We start from the raw sequence: 18,215 nt of genomic DNA on the forward strand, positions 1-18,215 counted from the left end.
TGCATTGTACGTTGTCGATATAAGTTTGTGCGGAAGAGTTGTGAATGTTTCCATTTGCAAATGTCTGAAGAATAAATATTGTCTAGCTAAATATTTTCTGTAGTTAAGTCTCAGATTCCAGTTTCTTTAGATATCTTTGAGTTGAAGATGACTGAGTTTTGTGAAAAGGAGCAAAACTTGCCCCATTCAGTGGATAAATTCTGCAATAGAAAACTTGAATTAAAGTGGTCAGTCTCCAACTATAGAAGTCTCGCTGCCTAGTGTGATCAGTGGCACACTGCAACTGTCTGTACTTAAAAGTGCGGAGTAACAGCGCAAGTCTTTAAGCCATCGAGGCAAAATTAAAATAGCTAGTTTTTACAAACTGGAATACCCAAAGTGCAAGGTGCTGCTGAACTTTTAATCTGTCCTCTTTCCACCAACTGTGAGCTCTTGCACTTTCCATGCCAAATTATAGACCAGTCAGATGCACTGTTGTTTTGTTGCTGCTTTTAACTTGTATAAAGAGCATGAGCATCATGGCACATTGCTGCTAATTTTCTATTTTACCTTCTCTTTGATTTTGCTTTCTTAAATGTTGGTGGGATCCACTGTGAGCATTGTCCCCTCACTTGGCTGCTTGTTTCTTTTAAATGAGCTATAAAAATTTGGCAGATTTGCACACCGAAGAAAACTGAGATCAGATTATCAATTTGTCGCAATTTGTTTTGCAGACAGGTGGATAAACCGCCAGAAACACTCAGTCTAGGAAATGGTGATAATATACAACAGGTGAGTTATATTTGATACAAAAACCCAAATGCTCCTTTTTCATTGTACCTTTTAAACAAGTACTTTATTATTATTATTATTATTATTATTATTCTTTAACCAGCTTCAGTGTCCATCCCTTGAATGATTAATATAATCTAAGCATTGGAATATAATTTTGCTCGTCTAGATGATGCCTTCAAACAGGGCAAATTAATCTTCTTCATTTTCCCCCACAGAAAAAAGCAAAGGCAAATTTAGAAACTTTTTAGGTTGTGCCTAATAAGAGTTGATGTTGAACCACATGAGAATATCTGTATTGGATCAGTTGCAAGTAACTGGTGTTCATAAATTCTTTCCAGTTCCTCTGTAGAGAAGATAATTTAATTTCTTGCCTCAATGGTCAAAAATGATTTCTAACCTGCAACTTGTGAAGCTGACAGTGATAGAACTTCCAGCCATTAGATTATCAGCCTCCTTAGAGGTAATGTGTTAAAGTTAGAAATCAAGGGCACAATTACGAAAACAATTTCTATTCATTTTCTATAATTTGTGGAGAATTGGGCAAAAAAAGGTTACCCCTAGCAGTAAAAACAAAGGTTAGAACATCTGTCTTAAACAGACGTGAATAGTATTGAAATTTTAAGTATGTATAACCATAAGACAGTAATGGAAGTCTACAAAAATAATCTTAATTCTTTACAGTGCAACAGTTAATGAATTAGGATCATTGTTCCATAATAAAAGATTAGGTTCTAGAGATGCATAGAAAATAGCAAATGTGAAGCGTTTGAGATGTCAAATAAGTGAACCTCAAGTGATAGTCTGAAGGGGATCTGCAGGCACTCAGAATTCTGCCAACTATGATGAGGCTAATTCACAGTAAGCTGCATGAGTGAGCAGAGCTAATTCAAAAGGAGAGCAAAAAAGTCTGAATTAATCAGAGGTAAATTTGGAAGTGTCTTGTCAAAAGGTCTTAATTCAAAGCATGCTACTTATTAGTACTGGAGTACAGAACTGGCATTGGATGCAAAAATTGAGGTAGAAGGATAGAATTACTGCCCTTCGTCCTTGAAAGAAAATTGTCCTATAAGGTATGCATTGACTTAGTATTTTAGAAATCTTTCGTATGTTGCAGCATTATAGCTTTTTCCCCGTTGTTGGAATGTGGACAACAGTAACAAAGGTGGCATTTAAGATCTAGTCATAGTTGTTGATAAGGTGTTGGTATTCTCAATGCTGCTATTTTGTCAACTTGCGACACAAGGTGGCCTCGATGCTGCCATGTAGTGTTGCAGAATTTTGACCTGGATGTCATGAAGGGATTATGTCCACGTAGTGTGTGCCTTGAAGCTGGTTTTTCCAAAACTTCTGGCTCTTGCATACACCGTGCTGGTGTGGATCCTGTCTTTTTAGATGGTAAAAATAGTTGGTTTGGAAGTAGTTAGAAATGTGTACAATTCTGTCCCATCAGCCATTGAGGGTAACCCATGTTCAAATGTCTAGTGTCAGATATTTGAGTTCTGAGTCCTGAAAAGATGAAAAATATTATCCAAGGCAGCAATGTTAATAGCACAGAGATGGTCCTCTGTGATGGGATGAAAGCTGCCAGAGATTTATGGTAATTAGAGTCCAAGGAAAAAGTGATTGACAAAAAGGAGAAGCTTAGGAAGAAATTTGAAAACTGAGCGTGTGAAATAATTTGATCGTGGAAGCAAAGTGAGATAGGTAAAGGGGAGAGCTATTGGGCATGTTTTAAAATGATTCTGATTGCAAGTTACTGGACGAGTTGGCATTTAGGATCGGCAAGACAGAGTGACTCCACTATTGCTGCCTCTGAATTTACAAAAGAAACTCGGGTTATTGCAAGTGCTCAAGTCACCTAGGTGGGGTTGCAGTAAAAAAAAACTAAACTTAGTTTTTCAAAATTAAATGACAACCTTTCTACACCAATAGTTGGAATGATTATTTTGGTGAAATCTCTAAAACTGAGTACCACCACGATGAATTGTGCCCACGTTGACCTCTCTAGTCAAGCAAGGAAATGGTCCTGATTTTAAAACGCCAACATCGAAAAGTGCCAGTTGCTCAATGTGACATGGAAGAAGGATGGGATTTTGTCCCTCCAGAGCCACGTTGTTGCCTCGACAATAGAGGTTTGCTGTATGTGAGCACTCAGCAGGATGCTCTTCATGTATTTGTTGCCAGTTTGACTTTGATCTGAATACGTTTTTGGATATTTTATCCGAAAACTAAGGTATAAAGTGGGCAACAAAGCAGCCTTAAGAAGTTGGATGATAAATGCTGGAAGATGCAACTTTGCATCGGGAATTATTTGAGGTAAAAGTTCAAGGGTGTAATCTCTGGATGATGGGATGTAACATACTCTTGCCCATTAAGACCTTTTTATTTAAACGACTTATAAAAGTAGAATGTATGTGGATTCATGAGTTGTTTCAGTTTGAATGTAACAGGTTAAGCGGTCCAAGTCATGTGAATTGGCATGAAAAGTCAACATAGAATAAATAGTGCAAATGCGATCTGGCACATTATCTTCATGGTGCAAGACAGCTGTAGAGGAATGCAAGATTTGGGGTGTTAACAGACATAGTGAAAGCTACAGCTCAGCTGAAATATTGGTCATTTGAAGAAGATGAAGGTGTCAAGTTGTGCTATATATGCAGTCTCAGTTGTAACCAATCTGTTTCATTTTGGACCCTGCAGATCATTAATAATATGTTGGTCTTGGCAGCTTTGTCAGAATTATACCAGTGCTTATGGTTAAATTATGAGAACAGTGGTTGTATAAAATTGTATTCCCTAAAGTTTTAGTAGTATTTGGGTGACTGAAGCACAAAATTATTCAGAAGCATAGATTTTTTTAAAAATCCTCATTGTGCTGCTCACTTGCTCTGGATTCCTCAATCAAAATTAAAACTTGGCCATTTAAGAATCAAATGGATGGATTTTCAGTAGCAGAGATTGCAACCTGATTTCACATCTCACTTGAAATTGTTAAGAATTGTATGCTTAGTTCATTCAGTTAGAATGGTGGAGTAGGTTGACCAACTTGTGTTCTTATTTCAGAAAAGAAGGTTATTGACCTTTGTATGACATCCCAATATACTTATTTATAATTCAACTTGAGCACATATATGGTGTAAATGGTTCAGTGTTGGGTCCAGCTGAACTGTTTCTCTCACTTGGTATGCCAGTGATGATGGAAACATCTTAGTCAGTGGATTGTGCCTCATCTGTAAAGTAAATACTAATATACCACCGTGTCTGTTCACAGATTCCTCCAAGTGAAACACCGTCACCACCGCCAGGTTTAACAAAACCCAACCCAGTTGTCCCAATTAGTTCATCCAATCACAACGCACGGTCTCCTTTTGAGGGTGCTGCAGCAGAATCCCAGTCCCTGTTCTCAGACAACAGCAACTTCAGACACCCCAACCCTCTCCCAAACAGCCTGTTGTACCCCACTTCATCACCATCAACACACGACTGGCCAACAGCACCAGAACCACAGTCTCTCTTCACATCAGGTATGTTCCTTTGGCAGTACACACTTGGGGGGGGGGGGGGGGGGGGGGGGGGGGGGGGGGGGGGGGGGGTGGGGGGGTAGGGGGGGCGGCTGTGCTTTGACATTATTACTTGGGACACTTTTCATTGTGTTCGTCAAATACACAAAATCCATGTATTGGGGGGGGAAAGATGAAGCAGCGTAAAAGTGTGCGTGTGACTTTGAACTACATAATGGATGGATAGTTTGAAGTTGGGATAACTGAACTTGGGATACTGTGGTTAATGCGTGGAAGTTACCTGTTGCGTTCTTTCACCCAGTAATCTGTTTTTGCGAAGCACTGTTAATTTTATTTCCAATTATTATCTGTTAACTGCTGTGATTAAAGAAAGATCAGCAAATACATAAATACAAACTTTATTTATGCTGCACTTATTTTGCAGATGTACTTTATAAAATGAGGTCCAATCCAAGTTTACACCCATGCAGAGTTGCAGGTGAGCCAGTCGTATCTTAAAAAGGGCTTACTCTGCTAGCACAGCTGACTTGTTACTGCGTTGATGCAGAATTAGGATGAGATTGCCTTGAGTTGCTGGCAACTAGAGTCAACATTGATGTAAAATTACTGCTAATACAAATCATTGTGTAACCAGTTCAAGAAATTCAGTGCTTGCATAGGAGATAACATGATAAACTGGATGCTCTGCTTGCAGTATATTAATCCTAAAGGCATGGTTTTTCCCCTATATCAGATTTCTACCAAAGCTGATATCATTCATTTGACGATAGGTCATCAACCTGAAATAGTAACTCTTTTTCTCTCCACAGACGCAGTCTGACAAGCTGAGTAATTCCAGCATTATCTAATTTTGTTGCTGGCATTGTTTTTTGTTATTAAGACTGCAGGAGTTTTCAAAAGTGTAATTTTAAACATTGAGAACTCCTTTTCTGAATGCATTATTGTGGCTTCGTGGGTGTGACATGGATGTTGTAGGAGGGATTTGCAGTTTCAATCCATATTCCATTAATTTGTATACATCTCAATCAAGTAAAACTGAAGTTTGTGTTCTGAATCTGGTTTCTCCCACCACTGAGAAACTCTACTCTTCAGCTTTTGCAAGGCTATCATAAATACAACATTAAAATGCAGTCCAGAAGCATTATCTTTGGGTGCATTATGAATATCTTGGAAAGATTGTACCCAGCTACTTGTTTGTTGACTAGGTTAAATTGGTGCTATAATTCCAAATGTTAATCGTTTGTGCAGAGGATTGCAAATTTCCTATGCTTTGAGAGAAGAGCAGTAGTTAAGGGAGGGTCTGGCTTGCACATGTCTGAAATACACTGCCTTCAAGTTCCAGCTAAAATTGCACCTGTGATGAATGATCCCTTTTTTTTTAAAGAGATGTTGCAGGCCCATGGCTTGAGATAAAATGTTCCATGTGGTATGAGGAGTTGCATTTGTTCCAAAATGATTGGTTGCACTGACAGACTGTTTGGGTGTACGGAGCTTGGGATAAGGAATTAACCCAGGATTGAGTATCTATGATCAAAAGAAGAAAAAATCGTAGAAGCAGGTGATTCACCAGAACAGTTTAATTCTGTTGTTATGCTCTGGGTGAACTTGATCACACTTCTCGTTTCGTCTCTCGATTCTGCTCTCCATCTCCTGGAGTTTTCATTAAGTGTACCTAGACTATTTGCTTCAACCACTCAATGTAATGATCTTTCCTATTCTTACCACTCTCCACGTAAGGAACTTGGTTGTGAGTTCCTCAGTGGATTTAATAATGGCTATCCTTTGATTATGTGCTCTGCTACCTTGTATTAAAAAAAACTAAATTATTTTCAAGCATGTAACAGATTATCTCTCATCCTTGAGCTTAAGCTTATTCAGTGCTTTTAATGCTCATAACCACTCATTTCTCTTATCCTTCAGTTACTCTTGCTCTGTTTGTAATCATAGTCTCCATTGTCCACCTCTACCCTACCAAAGTGATTCTACTACGGAGGTCCTTGTGCATGGTCTTACTCCAGATCCAGTATCTGTAATTGTCCTCTGAATGTCATTACCTTAACCAACCATTTTGTCTAACTGCAGCTCCCCAAACTCAATTCCAAAGAACATGCAAACTGGGAACTGGAGCAGGGCATTCATGACTTTAATTATCAAATGCAATATTTATCTATTTAATAAGGTCATCTTTCTTTCACTCAACTTTCCCAATTTTGTTCCCAAAAATATAACTCCAGTATGGGCACACTGAAAACCTGAGTGTTGCAGGTCTGAGGTAGAATTACAAAGACAAGCCTCTGAATGAAGGTTTTTTAAATCACTCACGTGTCTGATGCCAGAATTCTGTGTTGACCCCTCTCCCCCCACCGAGAAAACATCATCCCAGTCCCTACCCTATTGTGCCCTTTGATCACTTTGTTTGAATGAGATCCACTCATTGGTCTGAACTCTGGGAGTAAAGACCTTAAAGGAAATCAACCCAATGGAAGCTTTGTTATCTCCATAAAGCTGATGTATGAACAGATTTTCCAGATGTGATCTTACCAAGGTCCAGTGTCGTGGCAATAACTGCCAAAATCTTTGCAATAAAAGCTAATTTATTTCCTAATTTTCCTAATTGCTTCCTATACCAGAGTATGAATTTTGTATTTGAGCATGAGCACAAGTATACCCACATTCCTCTACCGCTGTTCCCAACTTTAAAACATGTTTTCCTACCAAATAATTTTTCCATGAACTGCATTCTCATCCACTCATTTCTTAATTTGCAACTTCTGCACTCTCCACAGAACCTGGTTTAATAATTATTTCAGGTAAACTTAGTTGCTTTAAACTTACTCTCCAAGTCGATGCAATAAATGATTGGAGCCCAAGTGCTGATCCCTACAGTAACCCACTTGTTGCAAACATTTGATGCACACGTGACCTTTTTGTCCTTGAACCCTGTCAATCCTAATTATGTAGCACTTTTTAATCTGCCTCTTAAATCCAGATAACTACATTCACCGATTTTTTTTTTTTCCCCCTTAACTAATCTGACTTACAATGCCAAAAACACTATTTTGCTTTCACATCCATTTTTAAATGGTTCAATAATTTTGCTGCTGTTGTCACTTTCCAGTTAATAACCACTACTGTTTTCTTCAAGCTGGTCAAGATAACTGGCCTACAGTTCCCAGCTTTCCTTCTCCGATTGCAGTTGGGTTTGTTTCCTTCTAATTTGCAGGGGCCATTCGATATTATAAGGAATTGTGGAAGGTCAAAAGCAATGCATCCACTTTATCTCCAGCCACTTGTTCAAACCCTAGGATGTAGTCCATCAAGACCGGAGGATATGTGGGCTTTTTCCTAATTAATTTTTCAGGTCAATTCTTTTCACTAGCCACAGGTTTTCTAAAATTTTAAGTACGCTATCTCATATTTAAAGTGCAGGTTGGTAGGTTAATTAGCCCCTGTAAATTACCCCTGGTATGTAGGTGAGTGGTAGAATCTAGGGAGAGTTAATGAAAGTGTGAAAGAAAGAAATGGCATTAGTGTAAATGAGTGCTTAATGGTTAGTAAAAAACACACAACTCGGTGAGACAAGGAGCCTGGTTCTGTGCTCTACAACTCAATGCACCATAAACAACCATATTCTGATTAGTCATCCAGATATTTAATTAGCAAGTTAGTAACTAACTTGTTATCAGTGCACATACTGGATTTAAGAGCCTGTCCCCTAGTTTGTTCCTTGACATTCTGAGAAAGAAAACTACTCTAGTGACTCGTCTCCCATGCAGTTACTGAAAATCTGATTGGATCAGTTTATGAAACCGCCCTCCTTGGCTGAGTATAGAAAATCTCCCTGACAATTCTCCACGTCTCACACAAGTTTTAAAAGTCACTTGTGTTCCTGACTGGCTCTGCATGTCTTATCTGTTTTATTTGTGAAGATCCTTGGGATTATTGTCAACTTTGGCGGGAAAAATAAAAAAGTATATTACGTAAATAGTGAGCAATCAGTGAGCTGCATAGGGATCTGGGTGAGTTGGTATATGTACGCAGGTACAGCAAGTAATTACAAAAAGTAACAAAATTTACTGTTAGGAGATTTGAATCAGTCTAAAGCGGAGAGTTGCTCTTGTGGATGAGGGAAAAAAAATCACTCATCTGGCAGCATTAAAAGAAATGTCATTCATCTACATTGCTGTATGTAGAACATAGACTGCTGCATTTTGCAATTCATTTTCTTTTTACGACATTGGAGGCCATTTGCTCAGGGCATTACCATCAGGCCCATTCACCTGCTTATTTCCCTGTAACCTATTCTCTCCCACATATCCATCAACTCCCCTAAGTACTCCTGCCACCCACCTGTACCAGGGGGACTTTGCAGTTGCCAATTAACCCTCCTTTGAAATGTGGAAAGAAACCAGAGGAAACCCAATTTGAAAACATGGTCACTCCACACAACAGCACGAGGTCAAGATCGAATCCAGGTCCCTGAAGCTATCAGGCAGTGACATTAACTGCTGTGCCACTTGACCACAATATTAATGCTGATTACTTCAGAAGTTATACAGTTAAGACTTAAACTGTTGAAGGGACTTGAAAGGTACTCGAATGGTTTTGTATTCTTTCTAACTGTTCACCTCTCTCGTGCTCTGCCTTGATCCCCACCCTTTACCCCTTCCTCTTTCTTCCCCCCCCCCCCCCCCCCCCCCCCCCCCACCCCCCCCCCCATAATATTACAATGTGAATCTCCTTCCAGAGTAGCTGTGGAGAGAAAATTTTGTGCCTTTTGTGAACTTTGGATATTCTATTGTGCAAACAAGATAGCTTTTAGGTATACCATCTGCTGACAAAAAACAGAGTTGAAACCATTTTAAGTTTACTTGGTAACGTCAGTGCATTTTAAACCATTCTACATTTAAGAGTAATGCATAAAGTAACAAAGAAATAGCCAGCTCTCACTTAAAGGATCCAAGATTAAATGGCTTGCCTTGTGCGCAGTCTCCCACTCCTCTGTGGCTGAACTGATAGATTTCAAATTCATTGACAGCTTTTGGCTGATGGCACAACTCATAAATGTCCTTCATTGGCTGCAGACTCGCTCTGAATGTTTCAAACAGCTTTTAATGGAACATTACTCCAGGCTGACCTATATCATTTTATATTGCAACTGATGCCTGGAGCACCCCATGCAGACCATGAAACACTCGACAGCAGGTGCTTCAACTTGGATCCAATTAAATCATTGTCACACATTCATATCTTTTTAAAGTTAGCATATTTGCCTTGAAGGATGCAGAACTCTGTTGGCAAGGCAGTTACCACTCGAGATAATTGTGTATGTGAAATCTGAATCTCATATCGTCCCAAGAGCTAATGGCTTTCTGACCTGCACTGTATGACTTTGTTGACCCTTTTGTGAACGGCTTCCAAAATAAGTATGTTTAAAGACTACCAAAAACGTGTTGTGATTGTGCTCTCAGTTCCTGCGGGGAGTTTGGCACATCGCGATGTTCCTTGGGTGGTGGAGTTGGCTGTTTGTTCCAAGTGACAGTTTCTGAACATAGAGCCATGTGTGCATTTAAATGTTAACATTTGACATGTTCTCATATTATTTATAGAGTTTGACAAGTTATTTCTGTTAACCCTCAAGTCTACTGCATGAAAAAGGAAAGTGGCTCTTCTGTAAACTTTAAATTCTATATGAAAGTTCCATTGTAGTTTTACTCCAGCACGGAGTTTCCAGTTTGAATCTGTTACCCTCCTTCCCTTCTCTTTACTCTCATCACTATCCAGTCGTCTTTACTCACCATCTGCATGAACCTTTCTCACCTCTACCATAGAACACTACAGCACAGAAAACAGGCCATTTGGCCCTTCTAGTCTGCCGAAACTTTATTCCGCTAGTCCCATTGACCTGCACCCAGTCCATAACCCTCCAGACCTCTCCCGTCCATGTATCTATCCAATTTATTCTTAAAACTGAGTGAGCCAGTCATTACCACGTCAGATGGCAGCCCGTTCCACACTCCTACCACACTGAAGAAGTTCTCCCTAAACCTTTCCCCTTTCACCCTAAAGCTGTCCTCTCTTCCCACTCCTCTATCTCCTGCACACCCACTCATAAAGAAACCACTGTCAACATTGATCTGCTCATCAGTGCAAGCAAACGGCTGAAGATAACTTAAATTTCCAACTAAATTCTTAATAGATTTTCCACAACCCTTTTTTATTAAACTACTTTCACTCCATATGGAACGAGACCCTCCCTATCTGTGTCATGCCACTTTAATGAAGGAACTGGCATTGAGTATTCTGCAAACCGTGTCCTCTCCTGGTTTTAGTTCTCACTTAGATTTCCTCTCTATTAACTTTCAAGATGTCAAGGATTGAGAAATGATGGCACTCATCACTTTGAAAATAATGCACAGTTTATTTAAGTATATCTGTAGAAATGTTTACTCATTTGTCATTTTCTTTGACAAATTCCAGAAACAATCCCAGTATCTTCATCAACAGACTGGCAAGCTGCTTTTGGGTTCGGCTCCTCCAAACAACAAGAGGATGACCTGGGTTTCGACCCGTTCGACATCACCAGGAAAGCCTTAGCAGACCTGATAGAGAAGGAACTCTCAGTCCAGGACCAACCTTCCAACGTGGGCCTCACCTCCCCCACCGCACTACAGACCCCTTCGCAAACTGCAAACAAAGGCATTGGTGGCTTCTTGACACCAGCTTCTGCCACAACAGCCAACTCCATAGGCAACTCTTTCCCCAACTCTGTATTACCGCGGAGGTTCCCAGCTTTTCAGCACAGAGCCGTCTACAACTCATTCAGTTTTCCAGGTCAGGCACGGTACCCATGGATGGCATACCCTCACAATAGTATGATGCACTTGAACCACACAGCAACGCCCACCTCAAACAGTAATTTCTTGGACTTAAATATACCACCGCACAGCACAGGACTTGGTGGAATTCCTATATCAGGTAGGTGGCAACTGGTGGATAATTGTAGCAACTTACTAACTTGCAGATTCTTTGTTGTATTCAGGAAATATAGAACCAACAGCTGGGTTGAGCACACGAGTGCGACGTCTGGGTCCTAAAAATGTGTTTTTTTTTCATCCTGACATTTTGCTATGCGTCACTTGACTTCGACCATCTTTAATGAACTCCAGATTCTTGCAGCATTTGCGGCTTCTGTCGTGGCTCGGCTGGCGATTTTGATTAACACTTAACCCACACCATCAATGTCACAGGCTTTGTTTTCTTGAGTTTCAGGGTAAATGAATTATAATTAACCTACTTACCGCAGGAAAACGAGTGGGGTAAATCCCATTCCTTACCAGTCCAACAGGAGGTGCTGGCACTGGTTTGGTACACCTGTGATGAATAGTTAACAATGGAATACTTGGAAGGCATTGGGCTCGGTGCTCTTATACCACAGTATGGAGATGTATATTTAGTTTATTCTTTTGCGCCTCCTATCGATAATGCAAGAGTTGCTACAACTACAAGTTGACATATCGTAACATGTAGATGACTTTACAGTTGGCTATGTAAATGTGCTTACATTATACGATACAGTATATTCTAAGATCTCATTTTTTATTCTGCTGTTTTCTCAATGTGAACCCTGCGCTGAAAAGCAAAGTATTGGATTTAAAGAAAGCCAAAACCTATTTGCACCAGAGAAATTAGTCCCCTTTTTGTCATGAATGTTGCTCTGTGGCTCATTGTAACAACAAGTGTTATTTTTCTAACCAGAGCAAGGGAGGGTATTGAAGGTGCCCAAGTACTGTCACGCACCTGGTGTGAATTAAGTCAATAAAATGATCCTCTCCAAGCTGGGCATTTTTAACTTTTAATTATTGGGGAAGATCAGACAAGCAGACTTTTCCCAATGAAGAAAGCTGGTTTGCATTGGTGCAAATGTCAAGCCAAGAGATGTGTTTTTTTTTGGAGTTGAATAACCTGAGCTGCCAAGGCAGTTTAAGATTTGTGTACTCAGACGACTTGTTTGTTGTCGCTCATTCTTTCCACGTGACACATGGACAACTTTCTTGGTGCTCTATTTCTCAGTTTTGAATTTTCTCTGAATTATCCCATTTTCTTCAAATTTCTTTGCAAAGCACTGAGACTATTTACCTTATCAATCATCTTGAATGCACCAACAATCCTTCAGTGTTGTATTGCGTGATTCATCAGGAGAGGATTCAAATTACCGATCACAAGGTGATTAGGGAATTTGCAGCATTATCTTGGGAAATTGGTATCTAAGACACAAGGGGGTGCTGCCAATTCAGAGTTGAGCTGATTGCTACTGGGCGATTTTGTTTGAGAGAATCATCATCAAATTGTTGCAGTTAGAGATAGCAAATGCAACATTTCTTTTGGGGAAAATAATTCACCAATGAAGGTAGAAAGGATGAGTCCAGCCTTTATTAACACTAAGGACTGACTTCTGCAATGTACTATGGAATACAGTAATTTGTGTCCTCTCTTGGCTGCTGAAGAAATTTTCTTGTCAGCGTTGTTCAAGGACTCTGGTACATCTATTCACATTTTTAAAAAAAATTAGTTATCCTGTTTTCACTTTCCATGAAACGGGTCACCCTTCCCGAGTCAAGATTCTGTGGGTGCCATTAACAACCACCTAATTGGTCCTGGTGCCCATTCGTTATGAGCTTCTAAAGAATATCTACAGAGTCCCTGATCTCTCTGCCAAAGGCTGTCCTGCTACCATCCAGTGATCACGTCTGTCAACGGGATTCACTGGAAAGTAGTGAGGATGGTAACGCCTTTTGGTACCATAAGCAGCTGAGGAATGGTGGGGTTAACTTTAACGTTTAATTGTCTAGGCTCGTGTATGTTCATCATTTTGCCTTAAGCTGTCATCTCTGGATTGCAACCTCGGCTTCAGAGAAAGCAGAGGCTGATTATCTCTTGTCTGCTCTATACCTGAGAGAAAAATATTTCTATCTAAATCTGTACTGAAATTCACTCTTGTTTTAAGCTTCTGTAGTACTAGCTTGTGCTTTGTTTTCACACTGTGGCCCAGTCTGTGACATCTCCAAAAGAGCCATCAATTCATTGGTGTCAGCCATGAACAGAAAGCTTCCAGCTATCACTGGAAATCTTCAGCAGTATCTGTCTTCTGCGCGAGCGCGCATACGCACACGCACACCCCTACCTACCTACCTACCTCTCTGTATACTCCAGGTCTGGTGGATTTTCAACTATCATTTTCCCAGAAACACTGACAGCTAGCATTTCCTGTGAAGAACATGCCATACTAAATTTTGAAGCTTTCAATCCTTTACAATTTTTAAGACTCCTTGGCCTTTTTATATCTGACAAGGGTGATGACAAATTTCAGGGGACATTGATAGACTGGAGAAATGGCCTGACATATGACAGAAGTGTGGTTCTGCAAGAAGAACAAGGCAAGCTAATGTAAGTCATGCCATTTTGAAGGAGTAAGAATCAGAAACTGTGATCTCTGAAGGTGGTGGACCATTAAAATATTTGTTTAAAAAGGAATATAGGGCACAAAAGCAAGGAAGCTCTGCTAAACTTTACAAACCACTGATTACTTCCTGGCTGGATTATTGTGGCCAGTTCTGGACATGTTATGAAGCGTGGGCTGGCCTTGATGGAGCTCTGGAAGAGATTTACTGAGATGGTTGATGAGGAATATACCATACAGAGATAAGCTGGGTTAATTCTCCTTGGAACACAGAAGCTTCAGAGGCATTTTGGAGGTGAAAATAATCAAAAGGGGGGCAAAAAGATGTACTTACAGGGCTTGGCAAGTTGGATACTAGGGAGAATGTTTCCCTTGGCTAAGGATTCTAGAACCAGGGGTTAAAGTCTCGGATGTGGAGAATATCATGTCGAGAAGCTCATTTAGTACTGAGCTGAGACACTTTCATTTGAGAATAGTGAATATGTGGGATTTTTGACAAGAGGTTTTTGTAGTATGTCATTATTCCTGCTGTTCCTCACTGAAGTTTGGCAAATTCTAATTGACTCTTGCCAATACATCTCCAAATATTAATTCTCTATCAAAAATGTAATGCTGTTTCCCTTCACAGTAATAGCTGCTTTATGGTAGTGGTCTTGTATAAGAAATGAATGAGCCATGTTTAGGTCACGAATCGTAATGGAACACAGCAATGGAGGGGGCAGCAGTAATGAAAATGGTGCTGATATTCCTTGAAAGTGGAGTTTAAGTCTGTGTCAGAGGTGGAAAATTGGTGAAAACATGGCAGGTTTGTTGGAAAAATAGGGTGTTAATGATTAGAATAACTCAAGGCGTTCCTGACCTTGATAGATAAAAGGGCTTGTGTTCCCAGCAATTTTTTTTTATTGCAGTTTGAGGTAATCTGTATCAAAAGCCCTTGTACAAAGGAATAAAGACAGAAGAGTGACTTTTTGCTCTGAGATGGCTTGTGTTTCTCCCCCTCTCCCTGTAAAGCAGTATCAAAATGCCTAATCTTCCTCTTTGCTTTGAATTTGGGTGGAGCATATTGCATCTTGAATTCCAAAGATTAAAATGTTTTAAATATTTGGTAAGATGTGCTTTCTAATGTAATGTAAATGCCAAAGAATGTTATGTTAACAGCACTTGGAAAACAGGTGGTGCTACAGTTTGCAGAATCGAACGAGCTATCAATCTGTCAATCCTTTCCGAGTACTGAGGTAATGACGTGACTGGTGCAATTTGATGCAGTATATGGTTAGAAGAAAATCTGACAATGGTGCAGCTTGATTTAGTGCGGAGACAAAATCTGTTTGGATGTAATATGCAGATGGAGATGTAGTATAGAGAACTAAGAGTATGTGGAAATGATCCATCTTGTAGTACATCGCCTGAGACAGTTGATTTGTCATTTGATACTGGATGTGAAGGTCAAACCTTCCTCTTTTCTACATTTGTATAGAAGCCAAACTTGTTCCTCAATTATGACTTCCAGATTGGTCAAATGTCCTGTGCTTTGTTCAACCCCTGGCCCTTAGCACTGCTTTTTCAACATGTTGCTGGCATTGTTTTTTGTTATTAAGACTGCAGGAGTTTTCAAAAGTGTAATTTTAAACATTGGACCATTTTCATCATACCACCCCAATGTCAAGCCAAGTGTTTGTTTAGATATGCTGCATATGCAATAATGAAAGAGGTACCCAAACTATTCCGTCCTTCACTTTTGTTGAGGTAATGGCAACTGATGCTAATGGTTCTGGGCTGCTAGTGGTTGCTGATAAGCTTGAATTTAATACATGTTTTTAAGAGTTCTTGTGCAGTTTCAACAGCATTTGGACTTGTTAGTTTTCCCTATTTTGACATGACAAATATGTAGTGTATCAGTTCCAGTATGCTGTACCTATCATCAACTGGATGTCTAACAGGGCATTTTGGTTCGCTTAATTTCAAACACGGCAGAGTTCATTCAATTTCTTGCAGAAGTGCCTTGCAGATTCAGGTCTCAAGTTGCACCAGGTGGTGAATTGCCCTTTTTCCAATCCCTCCCATGGAAACCTGTCATTAACAGTGGTATCAAATGACACTTATTTACCAATAACCTGCTTGTGGATGCCAGTTTGGACTTTACCAGGATCGATCAGATGTGCACGTCATCACAGCCTTCAGATGGGGACAAAACAGTTTAATTCCTGAGATGAGTGTGTGACTGCCCTTGACATCAAGTCAGCATTTGACAAAGTTAGCACTGAAGAGCCTGGGCAAAACTGAAGTCAATGACCAATGGTTGATCATGCCTCACATAAAGGTGGTTGTGATTGTTGGAGGTTTTCCCACCCCTAAGACCCCACAGTGTAGTGTCTCAACACCCAACCAACTTTGGCTGACCTTCTATGATAAAGTCAGAAGTGGGGATGTTTGTTTTACCATAGTTCAATTCCCCTTGCGACTCAGAAAATGAAGTAGTTTGTGCCTGGATGCAGTGAGACCTAGACTATGTGAACTGAAAAGTAGTGAGCAACATTAATGCCACAAAAGTGCTGGGCGATGACTACTCCCAAGAAGGGAGTCGAACTACCTATCCTTGGGGAAGGTACAACCATTCAATATAAATTCCCTCAGCAGCAATGTCCTGGATTCACCATTGATAAACTCAGTTGGACTACTCACATACTTTACCTACTTTGGCAATAAAAGCAATTCAGATGAGAGTTACTATAAAAGATGTAGCAATAGGAACATCTTGACTTTTTTCTTAAATCTGCAACTGATAAAAGAAAGTTAATTTTTTTGTTTTGCTTTGAGAAATATTTGTTGTTTTAATGAACTAACCTTAACTACTGCACATAATTTAAATTTGTTGGGTTACGGAGTGCTACTGTGATAGTATTCGTGTATGCACTGTACAAGTGTTGTATTTGTTCTTTCAGGTATGTTGTGAAGCATCACTTGACAATAGCAAAATTCACCAACTTTCTTTTCAGAACACCTGGATACTCCATTTCTTCCAATAGTAATTAGCCATGTGTGTTATTGAACAAGTTCATAAGTTCATTTCAGTATTAATATTGCAAGTTTCTTAACATTTGTAGTGGAACTCCACATAGGAAATAATTTCTGGTTTATTTGGCGTAAGGATTCTGTTTTGCCTCATCTGAAATTGAACTGGGAGCACCAAAAGGATGAAATCCTACTAATGAAATTATTTACCAGTGGAAGATTTAATAAATCTAAAATCCTACTGTCCCTCTTAGCAAAACTAGGTATCAGTCCGTTCAACGTTCGAATAGAAACATTATAAGCCGAAATAGGTCATCCAGCCCCTCATGCCTGCTCTGACATTCAATAACATCATGACTAATCTTTCATCCATTAACTCTTGATTCCCTTAGTGTCTTGCAAACCTATTGATCCCTGACTTGAATTTACTCAATGAATGTGCCTTCACAGCCCTCTGGGGTAGAGGATCCCTAGAGATTTACTGTCTCCTGGGTGAAGACATTTCATCTTGTCTGTCCTGAATGGCCAACCCCTTTTAAGAGTGTATGTTTGTTTTCTATCTCCCCCCAACCCCCATCATCCCTTTTTCCAACACTATCGAGCCCTGTGGGATTTTTTTCTTTTCCAATAAGACCACCATTCATTGTTCACTCGAGCTATTATAGGCTTGAACAAAAGCTCGCTCTGGTGACACTTCCATAGATTCACCTCTGCCTTTTGTCTTCGGGGAAGCACCCAAATTTTGTACTCAGCTGCTGGCATAGATTTCTCTTTTTAATCTGTCCCCATGTACTGTATCTATACCCAGTACTCAATCTACGATGAGTACTCGTAGATTAATAGATTTAAATTAATCATTTAATCTATGCCCTGTACTCATTTAACCTATAGTGAGTACTCAACCATGGTAATAATATCAAGAATTGGGGAGCCCTTTTTTCGGGGGAACATTCTTGTAATCTGGCCTATTAGTCATTCATTCTGAAGGATATTGCTTATTATGTCACCAAAAACATCTATTTGGCCTTCCTGTCAGTCCAATTCTCCTGTAGCCTTGCAACTTATTCTCTCAAACGCCTTTGCACTTCTGCATGATTTTGCCATCAAACTACATAAAGGGGTAGTTTGCAGCGGCAATCAACCTAGCAACGTGTCTTTGGGCTGTGACAGGAAACTGGCACATCTGAGGAGAAACCTACATGGTCATAGAGGGAATGTGCAAACTCTTCACAGATGGCACCTGAGGCCAGTGTCAAACTCTGGTCCCCAAAACTGAGAGGTTACAGTGCTAACTGCTGCACCACCAGATTGCCCCTCTTAGTTGTCACCTACCCTTGGTTCATCTCTCATCGACATCATAACTGGTAAAGTTTGTACAAGTAACTTGTTGGCTGGATCCATGGCATTCAACTATTTAAAGTGACTACTTTGAGCACAGCATATTACAA

At 39.9% G+C, this 18,215-nt stretch overlaps 1 protein-coding gene across 13 annotated transcripts in view; it reads left to right on the forward strand.

Annotated features, from left to right (window-relative positions):
* LOC127578538 (CCR4-NOT transcription complex subunit 4-like) overlaps nucleotides 1-18,215 on the forward strand; it is a 122,225-nt gene that overhangs the window by 72,555 nt on the left and 31,455 nt on the right. For 7 of the 13 annotated variants that reach the window (XM_052030680.1, XM_052030686.1, XM_052030687.1 and 4 more), the window contains exons 8-11: nucleotides 714-771; nucleotides 4,046-4,298; nucleotides 4,720-4,773; nucleotides 10,776-11,273. In XM_052030680.1, coding sequence (XP_051886640.1) covers nucleotides 714-771; nucleotides 4,046-4,298; nucleotides 4,720-4,773; nucleotides 10,776-11,273 — 863 coding nt within the window. The remainder of the gene's footprint in view (nucleotides 1-713; nucleotides 772-4,045; nucleotides 4,299-4,719; nucleotides 4,774-10,775; nucleotides 11,274-18,215) is intronic. The other 6 variants (XM_052030684.1, XM_052030689.1, XM_052030682.1 and 3 more) reach the window with 1 other exon arrangement.

Source organism: Pristis pectinata, chromosome 15 (assembly GCF_009764475.1).
Source record: "Pristis pectinata isolate sPriPec2 chromosome 15, sPriPec2.1.pri, whole genome shotgun sequence".
NCBI lineage: Eukaryota > Metazoa > Chordata > Chondrichthyes > Rhinopristiformes > Pristidae > Pristis > Pristis pectinata.